Below are 13,197 nucleotides of genomic sequence, written 5' to 3'. Positions count from 1 at the left end.
ATCTGAATTTCAAGTGGAATTAAAGGAGAGCTTGAGCTTTCAGGGGCATGAGTTTTTTAAAAATTGAGACAGCTAAAATATTTAAAGACTACACTTTTACATTTTCATTATTGTTTTTAAGTACTACATTACTGCATTGCTTTGTGAGCATCTCTAACTTCTTGGATTCCCAAGCAAACTCCATTTTTAAAAAACTGCTCTCACTCACTGACTTCTTAAACTTGCCATGTGTTTGTTTTAACAAACCTCAAAATGACACTTCATGCATGCCAGGCACTGTCAGTTCGTTTAATTCCTACGACCCTCTGATAGGTACTACCATGATTCTTATTTCATAAATGAGGAAAACTGAAGCACAGATCACCAAGTGATTTGCTCGAGGTCCCACAATTTATAAATGTCAGAGCCAGGATTCAAATCCAGAATTCATGCCAAAGTGAATTCATACTTCTTAAAAGTAGTTGCCACTAGTTTGGATATTTCATGTCACTACTCTTAAATTTTCTGCAACTAAAAGCAATCTTGGTTTTTGTGATGTTGGGGGTTGAACCCAGTGCCTTGTACATGCAAGGGAAGCACTCCACAGAGAGAGAGAGAGAGAGAGAGAGAGAGAGAGAGAGTAGTTAGCAGTAGTAAATTACCAGGTGTGAGAACTGTGAGGCAGAGGAAAGGGGACTCTAGTGATCATGCTTATCAAATTAGTGAAGGAAAGGAAAGAGTGAAGTGAGGGTACAGAAGATAACATATTCAACTGAGGACAAAATTATCTGGGGGTATCTGAACAACATTCAGGTAAAGGTATGTGGGAAGTAGGTGGATCCCTCGGTATGAATCTTAGAGAGGAAGGACTGTGCTAGAGATAAGAGGAAGAACCAGAGGGCTCCAAAGAAGAGAGGAGCACAGAGAGGTCTTCAGGAGCCATGCGATCCTTTCAGTCATGTGCAAGTTGGTAGAACAATGAGGGAAGGCAGAAGAGAATGGACAAAGCAGGTTCAGGGTAACAGATCCATTTTAGTTTCAGCCCCAGGTACATGTAAGCTGAAGCAGTGGCATGTCGTGTTAGAGATTCAGGTGGGGCCAGAATGTCACCTCAGTTGTCATCCAGAATGTGCAATCTCTACATGCAAGACAAACCTATTTGCCCATGTTCTCTGCATATTTTAGAATGACCCAATGTCAGGCCCAAAGATGATAAAGCTTCACTTTTAATACAATGAAGTCTAAATCTATGAGACTAAAGCAAAGATAGGCTAAACCTTTTATATTTCATGAAAGCATCTTAAGATGTATTAATGCAAAGGATTATTAGGAGACTGTTTAAAATATTTGTGTCTAAAGAAGGTTCAGCCATTTACATTCATATACCTTTCCTGGTACGCATCCAGTGCTCAATTGAGTTTTAATTTTAAAAATATTTGAGCACCTACTACAGGCAAAGAACAATACACACAGGACAGTTTCAGAGGGAGCAGGTGGGTTCCCACACAGCTCACTGCCTACGGTGAGGACAGCAAGTCTAAAAAGTTAACAGTGGTGGAGGACACGCTCATCGTACTAGACTGACATTGTCAGTATCAAACAGGGAAACCTGAAAGGACTATGAGTACAGAAAGATATAAAGTAACCTTGGGAGAAACCCTGGGGTTTGGCAAAAGGACATGGAGAGGGAACCAGGCATTCAGGACCAAGACACTAACTTCAGCAAGAATATTTGACTATATCAACTTACAACCATGTCATGTGCCTCTATAAATTGTGTTTTATCTACCATTTAATGGATATTTATTACAAACTAATTGCCTTTGTCTTTTTTACACTTGACACTAATTTGACAAATAATACAATGCATAATAAGCATTTTTTAAAGTTACAAAAAAGCAGTGTCTCCTTCCTAACAAGCATCATCCCCTGAAGTATCCTTCCCAAGATACTCTTAAGAAACGCATTTCTTTTAAAATTTCAATGTTCTTTTAATTTTGGCTGGTGTTCCTATAATTTAGTCTTTTTTTCCTCCAACTTTTTTTTGGCAGGATTGAGAGTTGAACTCAGGGCTTTGCCCTGGCAAAGCAGGCACTCTACAGCTTGAGCCACACCTCCAGTCCATTTTGCTCTGGTTACACTAGGGTCTCACAAACCATTTGCCTAGGCTGGCCTCAAACCCACAATGCTCCCAATTTAAACCTCCCAAGTAGCTAGGATTACAGGTGTGAGTCACCAGCACCTGGCTTTAAATTCTAAATTTTTGAGTATGGCTTTTGATGCTGTCAATTACCTGGTCCCTGGCACAATTTAGTAATTCTTAACTAAATACCTGAAACATATGATTCTCTTTGTCCCATCCACAAAATCTGCACCAAGAACAGTAGTACTCTACATTCTAGGCCAGAGTTCAAGGTGCATATAGAGATACAGATTTAAAAGAAAAAGCCTGGGCTGTGGATATGGCTCAAGCAATAAAGGCCTGCCTACAAGTGCAAGGTCCCACTCTCAAAACCCAATACCACCACCACCACCAAAAAAAGCTGGACTCTTCCTTTTCAGGCAATTTCCAAAACTTCAGGTGTTTCCAAAATATTGTATTGAGTTTCTAAAGTACATGATATGTTAACATGGATGACACAGACACAAAAAGTAAGTTGTAAAAAAGATGAACTGAAAATTTTCAGAGGAAAAAGTAGTTTATTTCTCAATATGCTCTTTTCAACCATGTTACAAGTATAAGAGCTACTGAAAATGAAGTGTATGTACTTCAGGAGGTACTGAATCGAAACTGGGCTGTGAACTCGGGCTGCCAGATTCAAGTCTGACTCCACCACTTATTTGGGGAAGACTAAATGGCACATGTATAGTGGGCCTTGTTCAGCATCTGAAACATAAACTGCTAAAAAATGCTAATGATAGTAATTATTAAATAACAGGAACAGCATTTAACAAACATTAGCTTTCTGTAATAATAGGAATGAAATGGCTGAGTCATGGTTTAACTCAACATGACCTTTTAAAAAGATACTTTTGAATGGGGTCTAAAGTGTACTTCAGTAAGTAGAAGCTCTTTTCCTTCTTTTTTGCCCAAAAAAATTCCCCTTAATATCACTCCCATGAACTGTTATGTCTTGGAACAGCTAATGTAAATTAAACAATGTCAGTCCCAAGCCAAACGGATACAGGAGTAACTGTATACAGTATATCTTCTTGGCTTCGCTTTTATGTGAAACATGTGTTTATATTTTGACCTTTTGTCTTTTTTAAAAATTAAGAAATATTTTTAAACAGCAGCAACTGGAATGATTTTTTTCAGTCTCCAAACATATTAAGATACACATGGCAGAACCTATTGCCGAGACATTTATAAATGTTACACCAACTGTGTTTATATTTCTGATTTTTTTAGATTGTTTTGTTTTCATATAAGACATGACCTGAAAAATTTTAGCTCAAATTCTTTCTACAAAATAATTACATAACGGAACAGTCTGAATTTGAGACATAAAATCAGTTCCCATAAGATAATGATCAGCATCGTAGTGAGGTTTTACAATAGAGTTCTGTCATGACAACTGGACAGTATGGATATGTCTGCAAACGATGTGAGCAGGACCCAACACAACAGTCATTCCTCCAACTCAGAAAAAAAACTGCACTCTGGTTTCTTTCCATTGTCTCTTCTTAAGCAACCAATACAAAAAGGCAGCCTAGTTCAAGATTTGACACCATTGAAAAGGAAAGAGCGAAACAACTGGAAATTCTGAAGGAAATGTAAAAGAGCACTTTCTTGAGCACAGCCTTTCAAAGTATCTAGCACCTTGATGGAAGACAAAAAAATTTCATAATATGTAAGCTAACATAAGTATCACAAAATATTATTAATAGTTTTATGAACAAGACCAAATCTAGAAGGCAAAGACCTACTAACTGTAGGTAAAGAACTTGTCTCTCACCTGCCTCATCTATTAAACCAAACATGTCACGTGTATTATCTCAGAGATGGTCTCTGACAAAAGGATTACTTCTAAAATCTAGAGAGTAAATTTACGAGAACAATCACTTCTTTGCCCTTAAAAGAGAAAAAAGGAAGGCGCTGACTCAGTAAACACGTTGCAGCATCTTACCTTCCACCTTCCAGTCATTCCATCTCCAAACAGGTGGTCCCAGACCCCAGCCCCTTCCTGTGCTGTGACTCTGGACATCTAACACAGATTCCACAGTAAATCTCTTCAATCTCCTACAATGAATCCCTCCCTTAACATTCTCCACCAATCCCAGCCTCCACCACAGGCCTGCTCTACCGGCACTGATACTTTCTTAAGGGGTCGTAAATAAACTCCTAATTGACACATTCAGTGGTCTCTCACTGGTATTTGCACAGCTGAAAAAAAAAAATTAAACACTTGTTTTTGTTTTTGTTTTTTAACACAGCTATGAGCAAAATCTTGACAGGCGGGAATGTACCAGAACCTATGGAATGTGACTTGTAACAATAAATATTTATATTTGTTCCTGTTTCACCAAGAAATAGCACATTACTATGTACAACCTCAAATGAAAAGCTGCTATCTTGGATGAAATAATAGCTAAACGGTTTGATTCCTAACATAGGTAGAAAAGTTAAAGTATCTAATTTTTTATCCAGTTTTTGTGTAGATGGTCTTACTATGTGTCCGCTTTTCAAAGTCTAAGTTTACTCGAGGAAGGCTTCACAGGTCCCAACTGATTTCCCCCTCCTGGCTTTTCTCCCTTTATATGCCTTCCCCTAAAGCACAATGTAACAATAAGGAAAGAACACTTTCAGCTATGATGTCCCAATCTCAACCCCTAAAGAAATCCACTTACTACTCTACTAAAATGAATGATGTTACCTGTTCTACTTTGAAAATCACAATTACCATCTTTAACTCAAAATGTTTTTTTTTTTAATATTCTCGAATACCACTGTGTTATGCTTGTAACAGAAATAATGGCTTCAATATTTTAGCCATTGTCATGAATGGTGTAATCCATTTCAGGAGGATTTAAAACAATCAACATAATCTCTAGTAGCCAAAGACTAACCCTAATCCTAACCCTCATTAATTACAAAATCCTGGCACTCTTACCTATGAGTTATAAATTGAAAGGATATGGAATTCATTACTGTACAGCCTAACTTCACATTCAATCCTAAATAGAACTGCCACATGGGCAAATTTCCTACTTGTTTTCCTAAAAGTACAAAGACTAGATTCACTTTCATGCAACACAAGCAAACTGCAATTCTACAAGAAAGGTTGTTTCTGTAAGATTTGATATCAGTTAAACCATTCACTTAACATGTAATCAGTGCATGCTGTATGCACTGTCCTAAGGACCTCAAATGTTAACCCGTTTATCCTTGCAGCAACCTATAAGGTAGGTACTACCAGCCCAGTAACATGTCAGTGGGTCTAGCACAATGTCTCACAAACATCTGAATTTAAAGTTCACCCAAAAAAACGAACTTCTATGAACATTTCTCAAACCAGTTAAATGTATTTTAAAGATTCATAATACATTAAAAAATAAAAAAAGGAAAGGTGGGTGCTGGTGGCTCACACCTGCAATCCTAGCTACTTAGGAGACTAAGATCAGAAGGATCTTGACCCTATCTCCAAAATAACCAGAGCAAAAAGGGCTGGAGGCATGGCTTAAACAATACAGCACCTGCCCAAGTTCAAACCCCAGTACTGCCAAAAAGAAACAAAAGAAAGAAAAAGGATACTCTAACTTTCAGTCAATTGTACAAGATAATTTTAACTACTAAAGCAAATTTCTTTCCTTATATATTGGTGGCCGTACACTACAAGATGCAAGGGCTAACAATTGGTTACTTTGTCTCAGAACCTGTACTGGCTACAAGGAGAGAGCCCAATAAATGAGCCAACAGGGCAATTCTTGAAAGCTACCCCTACTCTCCACAATTTTCTGCTGCTATCAGTTAGACCATGAACTGGATAGGTAATAGAATGAGCCAGTTAAAACATCTCTATAACATATTATTCTCGGGAAGTCAATCTATTGCCCTTATTGCTTTTGCAACTTCATTTTAGAGAAAGCACATAAACCACTTCAGAAAGATTTGATTTTCTGCGATTATAGTAAACTTAGTCCTAATTCTGCGTCTAACAGAAGAGAAAAATATTTGCTCAGAATCGCCTAAGAAAACTTCGGACACATGAATATTCTTCTTAACTCTCCTTCAACCATTTTGTCTCGTGATACATAACTTTAGTCTCACTCCACCACCACTACCATGACCACAAGCCCTAACTTGCCAATGTTTTGCATGTTCTCAAGGATATAAGGACATATCTTATAAACTCTCCACATTCCCCTTAAGTTGTAAAAATCAAAGGTAGGTAAGGTCCTCTAACAAAGACTTAACATTAGGTTAGCATGAAAAGGATTAAGTCATAGTTATTAACTGTCAATTTCAATATCACTGATATGCTTGTTTTATAAGATACGGCTCTACATTTATGGCTTATGTGTCTACTTTGAACTCTAGATCTTTTTCTTCCACAATACAAATAGTTCTTCTATATGTTTATTAAAGTAGTTAATTTTTCTCCAAAATTGCTCCATGTGCCTCTATATAACTTATATTATATTTACCACTTGTCAATTCATCAAGGTAATTTGAATCATATTTAGTTCATTTTTAATTTTGACAATTTCACTAAAGAAATTCCTGAGTGACACAAGTTCTCATGAGGATGCTTATAGAAAACTATTAATTACCATAGATTATATTACAAATTTGGAGTGACTCAACTCTTTGGCCTACTGTAAGTAAACCTTTCCACTTGGAGTCACTACCCATTCAGAAATGACCTGCCAACCTTTAATAGCTTTCTACAGGATAAAGAAGAGGGCGGCAGAGTAGATTCCAAGAAGTTTCCATTATAGCTCCTTTCCAGCCTTGAAGAGCTTCCCTAAAGAGGGTCACCAAAAGCTACTGCCATTCTAACACCTTAAAGGATGCCTAAAAACAGAATTGACAGTAAACAGAACGCAATAATATGAACTGATAAGATTAGAAGAGCACAGGAGAAGAACAGGAAAGCTACCAAAAGAAGAAGGGATCCTTTGGAAAGGCAGGAAAGAAGTAACAACCACCTTCACCCATCTGACTATTGGATACCATCTATGGCCATGCCACTTGACCCTTAAAAATCAATGAACCCCAGAGTAGATCAGATTTTTTTAGATGACTATACATGCCCAGTTTTCTCATTAAACCGCCACACTGTCATAAACTTGATCCTTATGTGAGTCAATGGGAACCAGTTTTAAAAAAGTATTTAAAAAGTACTTTTGCTTTTTAATACCAACCTGTTATAAATACCACCACTTATACCAAAGTGATTCATGGGAAAAGATATGAATCAAAAATGTAAACCCATTGCCAACAGTGAAAAAATAACCAGAAAACACGACCTGTGAATTAGCCCATGGAAAAATTTCATTGAAGAATTCCCAGATGGTCTTGGGCTTCAAGGTCAGACAGATATAAAAAAACAGTCTCGCTACTTTAGTTCTATATATCACCTTTGACAAATTAATTTTCCAAAAATACATAAGAGTCACAAAGACAGCCAGATATATAAGCGGCTAGCTAACAGGCTTTAGTAGCCTCAACTCCTTCTGGAAGTAAACCTGGGATGAAGTCAGGACTACCAATGTCCCAGTTCTGATCTGGAAGCACAGTAGCTGTAAAACATTACTGAACACAGTGACAGCCTCACCTTTCTCATGGCCTGGGATAATAAATTATAGGATTTAGACAGTGCCCAGCACACAGGAAGTATCAACAATAAGCAGGGATTTTTTGTTTTGTTTTGTTTCTACAGTTAATAAGGAGATATCATTATCACGACCTTTGATCAATGTTTTCCAAAGTATGGTCAGGGAACTATGAGTATCTGAATGACCTGAGATGCCTGCTGACAAAAAAAAGTACCACCTCAATGTATTCAAAAAAACTGTCCAAGAATGATGACAGATAATGTTCTTTTCTGAATCAGACTTCCCTGGAATGCAAATGAAAATTCAAAAACTGTTGATCCAGCAGGTCCTAGGTTGTGCCATAGCACACTGACTTGTCTTACTATGCTTATTCTTTAGGTATCAGGAGAATTACCCAGTATCAGGTGGATTTTCTTTGGCACTTTTCTGGATACAGTCATTAAACTGAAAGGTCTGTATCTTTTTTTTTTTTCAGGTTCATTCCTGATCTGCTCTTTTTCCCTAATGGTACTAATTTTGACCCCTTTATTCCCCTCTGACCAGAGTTGAGGAAACTGTGGCCTTGTTGTAGTCAGTTTGTACAACTTCCACCTCCTGAGGGGGTAAGGGTTTAAAGGCTGTTTTTAAAAAAAAAAAAAAAAAAAAAAAAAGATGTGATCCAGACCACACCATGCTCACAAGTTTAAAATATTTATCTGGCCCTTTACAAAAAAAGTTTGCCAACCTACAATTTGTTTTTAAACTGTAAATCTAGACACAATACAATATACTTTGAGACAGAATTGATTAGAACAGATGATATCAAAAGGCACTGCACCTGGTAGAAGGCAATACTACTGCCAAAGTTTCATAGATATGTATATCTATATACATCTATGTCTGCTGGAGAATGAGCAAATTGTATTTGGCTGCAGTCATAAAGTTTTAAAGTCCTTGGGAGTAGGACCGGAAAATAAATACTGCAACTGGTTAAAAGTATTTATTAAAACTCACATTGAGTAATTTTTACAGTAAAGGTGCCTTGGAGAATGTAATGTTGTACAAAATATCCCTATTGCTTACAAGACAACAACTTAATTCTTCCTTGCAAAATGCAAATTGTATCTCTTCTGTGTAAAATGATCATCAATGTAAACTACTTCAAAAGCACTATACAAACAAAACATTTTAGTTACATTAACAAAATATTATAAAGAACAGTTGCAGCTTCTTTACCAAGTCCTTCACTCAGTTCCTTTCTTCCAATCTGAGAAACGAGTCTTTTTTTCCCTTTATGTGCATGCTGTGTCTTTTTCCTTCGTTGTGCATGTCATGTGCATGCCTGTGTGCACATGCTTGTGTCTGAGCATGAAAAAGAGTATAATATGTCACTGCCCTTTCTATGTCATCCATTACTGACTTCTCCTCATCCATAAAATAAGTATTCTTTTCTCCTGTTTCTAGTAAGAAAAGCATTTGATTGACTTCTTTTGGTGTGTAAAAAGAAAAATTAAGACATTACCCTATCCCGGAAAACACAAAAAAATCCAGAATTAAAATTCTAAGTAACAATTTTCTCTTTTATCTTCATAGAGCACTAATTTCCAAGGGTTTCTGTGATCATTTCAGACAAGCTAAAAATGTATTAATTTTATAACCTGTTTCAACATGTAATCAGTTCTACAAAACAACAAAACATCTTCCTAGGGAATGAAATGACACTTTAAGATGTTTGCATTATACAAAATGCACTGTGGACACACAAACCACAAGCAGTACAAATAAATAAAAGCTGGTGCAATGCTGCATACATGTTTGTCTTACACCACAAAGAGAAAACACTTGCACATTTGCACACAACGGCATTTTAGCTTGGGGTGCCATAAAAATGGGATTCAGGTATGTTGTGTAAATAAATGAAGCTGTAAACACGCCTGTGTGTCTGTGTGTGTTAGGAAAAGAGGGTTGTAAGCAGAAAGGGTGGGACTTGCCAAAAGCAGCTTTTTGAGAAAATTCCTTTTTTTCCCCCATTCATTCTTCTAGCTTCAGTTGCCTGGCACAGTCCTTACAGTTACTCACTGGCTTTTTATTCTAAAGACAACCAACAAGCTTTCAAAACTTCCTACAGTGTTTTTCACACACTTGAAAAAAAAAAAAGGCATGAAATCATTCAATATGTGTTTTTATATTTTAAAAAACTATTAGCCCATTTTCTCCTTCCGAAGATCCCATGGGTTACAAGCTAAACAGGATCCTTTGTTGTGTCTCCCAAAATATCATCACAACAAGGTACTGGTAAATTGGAAAATAATACATTACTCTGGTTCCAAGAATGTCACCATAAATTGTTTTACCCCAGGGAGTCCGAATGCACGCCCCTTTTGGTGAATCTACCGTCCTACCAACAGTAAAGGACAATTTTAACACTCTTCGCCTTTTCTCTTTGGGCACTCCATTAATAAATTTGAGGGCTGAAAGAAGACGCCAAGCTGGCCGGTCTCCTTCACGCACCCTGGTACCCTCCCAGCGAAATATCTCCAAGCACAGCGAAAGTTTTCTGCCCAGGAGAGGCCCACCCAAGCCGGCCGGGGAAGACGAGGGGCAGATGGGCATCAGGAGCCGGAGCCTTTGCGCTCTTCCCAGCTCCAGAGCAGGGGAAGACAGGGAGGGCACAGGAGAGAGAAGAGGAAGGTGGGCGAGTGGGAGAGACAGAAATGGATGCTGAGGGGGTGGGCGCGATGGGAAGGTAGGGAAGGTGGGGAGCGCGGGGAGGAGGGAAGTGAGGCTGCGGGGTTCCGGGAAAGCGGGGCGCAGCTGAGGGGCCGGGGGGCGCGGAAGGGGGCCCGTCCTCACCACTGAACGCCCCTGCGTCGGCGGCCTCCTCCTCCTCCTCGCCATTCTCGGAGTCCGAGCGCATGGGTTCCTCGGCGAAATTGACCCCCTTGCTGGGGGTGCCGCCCCCGGCGGCGGCGCCCGCGTCCCCCCAGGTCCTGCCCTCATGGCTGAAGCGCGCGGCGCCTTTGCGCTCATTCTCCTGCTGCAGGCGCGTGAAGTGCTGCAGCGCGAACTCCAGCAGGTCCGCGGGCTGGTGCCTCAGCACCTCCACCGTGAAGCCCTGCAGCAGCTCCGTCAGCCCCGCCGGGATCTCGATGCTCATTCTGCCTCTTGTCTCCCGCGGCCGGCGCCCGGGCGCCGCCCTCGCCGCTTTCCGCGATCCGGCCTCGGACCCCGCGGCCAACCGAGCGAACGCCGAACGGCTGGCGCTACAGGCTGCGAGCGCAGCGCACTGGGCCCCGGCGGCCCGGCTGGCCCGGCCCGCGGCTCCCGGCGCGCGGCGGCTCCGTGCGGTGCTGGCGGCTGAGCAAGCGCGGCCCCGGGAGGGCTGGCAGCATCTCCGGCTCCTCCCGCAGCCGCGCCTCCCCCCTCCTCCTCTTCCCCCGGCGCCCCGCCCCCGCCCCGCCGCGGCGCGCCCACGTGATCCCCGAAAACCATGGCAACCCTCCTGGCGGGCTCCCGAGCCCGCCGCTCGCGCAGCTGCAGCGCGGAGGGCGCGGGCGGTAAGCGCGGCACCGGCACGCTCCTGGGGCGTGGGGCCCGGAGGCCTCCCGCCGTCCACCTGTCAGCAGCTCTCGCTCGCCCTCCATCCCTTCACCAGCAGAGCAGGAGCCACGCGGTTTGTCCTGAAACCTCAGCCTCCATCTCAGCAGTGGCATTTTATTTTCCTCCCAGAATCTACTTGCTTTGACAAATGTTGGCGATGTCTTTTGTTTAAAGTCATATAGTGGTATTTGTTCTCTTTCCGACAAAGAAACACTATCCCAGCTTTTGTGACATCTTCCTTTTTCTTTCAGCACATTTTATCCAACCTTGCCCAATCCGTCCTATTTATTATGTTTTGCCTTACTGATGCTAGTCCATGGGTTTGATACATTTACTGCTATTTATTGAGACAAAGGCACCATTTATTGTGAAGCATTTATCAAAGTTAGTTTATACTCTTCAACAGGACAGTACAATTTGGATAAAATGTCCTAGTCAAAATAGCTGCTCTAGAAGCAAAAAGAGCTTTGCCTGATTAGCCTCTATTGTTTATTTTGAAAACCTTTCCTTACACTTTTGAGTGATTCTCAACTAAGTCTCCAAAACTTTGAATGCTTCAATATAAAGAGAAATAGAATTACCAATTTGTGCTTTTAAAGTAGAAGTTCTTGACTTTCAAATGAGGCTCAGTTTGCAAATGTTTATAATTTTGAAGTAGAGAAAATTATCTTTTGCCAATTAAATGCTACTTATATACACATAGTTCATTTCCTACAATGACCATATCATTGCAAACAAAGTAGTTCAAGTGCAAACTCAGTTTTTTTTTTTTTGACGGTACTGGGGTTTGAACTCAGGGCTTCACACTTGCAGTACTGCTTGAGCTATGCCTCCAGCCCAAGTCATTTTTTTTTTTTTAGTTTTATTTTATTGCCTTGGTTTTTTTTTTTTTAAATGTTCCCTTAGTCAGATTTATCTTTCCACCCACACAAAATAGAAAATACATGACTCAGGAAACTCAAAAACTAGAAATCAGAAAATTGCATCTTACCTATTTGTTTATGATACATCTTATATTTACTCCGTGAATGAATGTATTTCCCTAGTTGGTTTCTTATCGATCTCAAAATAATAATAATTTTCTAATTGTAAATGTCAAGCATTTTAAGAAATAAATTTTCTAAAATATGGTGATCCTTACAAGTGACTGGAGGGCAATATTAGTCAAACTCTACTATATAAGTGATATGTGTTTGTTTTATGGAGCCAATACTGTAAGATACATTTGCATCATCTGTCTTCATTTATGATGATGTTTATATTAATTATGACTAGCACCACAGAAAATGCAAAATATAGTAGCAAAACAAGAAAATTTTATTTCTCTGTAATGCAAACTGGGCAGCTCAGTGATGGTTTGGTATTCCTTGATCATCAAGGACCCAGGTTCCTTCAAGCTCATTGCTCTGTAATTTTTAGTGATCCAAAACAATTGCTCTACCACCAGTCATCTTATCCAGAAGTCACTAAGAGGAAAGTGGTGGAAAAAGGAAGGCGACCCTCCCCCCTCCCCACACCCTTTAAGGACACTATCAGAAGTTAAACACACTAACTCCCTATCTATTCTCTTGCTCAGAGTTTAGTCAACATGGCCAGACAAATAGTGTGGCAAGTTGAATTTTCCAAAAAAGACAGCACTAGTACCTCCTGTCCCATATTCTCTTCTATAGTCTGACCTTGCTGCTCCCCATCATGAGTTGAAGTCATATTTTCTCTCCCTGTGAATATGAATGAGCTTGTGAGTGCTGTGGTCAACAGTGACTGATAGAAGCCATACCAATCCTGTGATGGATGCCCTCTGTGGAACTTCTGGTCCACAAGTCAGTGAGCACAATAACATAATTGTTTAATATGCCT

At 40.0% G+C, this 13,197-nt stretch overlaps 1 protein-coding gene across 2 annotated transcripts in view; it reads right to left on the bottom strand.

Moving 5' to 3' along the window:
• Positions 1–11,067, bottom strand: part of Prkar2b (protein kinase cAMP-dependent type II regulatory subunit beta) — an 87,898-nt gene extending 76,831 nt beyond the window's left edge. The window contains exon 1 of one of the 2 annotated variants that reach the window (XM_074064974.1): positions 10,594–11,067. In XM_074064974.1, coding sequence (XP_073921075.1) covers positions 10,594–10,897 — 304 coding nt within the window. In that variant the 5' untranslated portion in view covers positions 10,898–11,067. The remainder of the gene's footprint in view (positions 1–10,593) is intronic. The other variant, XM_074064975.1, reaches the window with a different exon arrangement.
• Between the last annotated feature and the right edge of the window lie 2,130 nt (positions 11,068–13,197).

Source organism: Castor canadensis, chromosome 2 (assembly GCF_047511655.1).
Source record: "Castor canadensis chromosome 2, mCasCan1.hap1v2, whole genome shotgun sequence".
NCBI lineage: Eukaryota > Metazoa > Chordata > Mammalia > Rodentia > Castoridae > Castor > Castor canadensis.
This window is presented reverse-complemented; position numbering and strand designations above follow the sequence as displayed.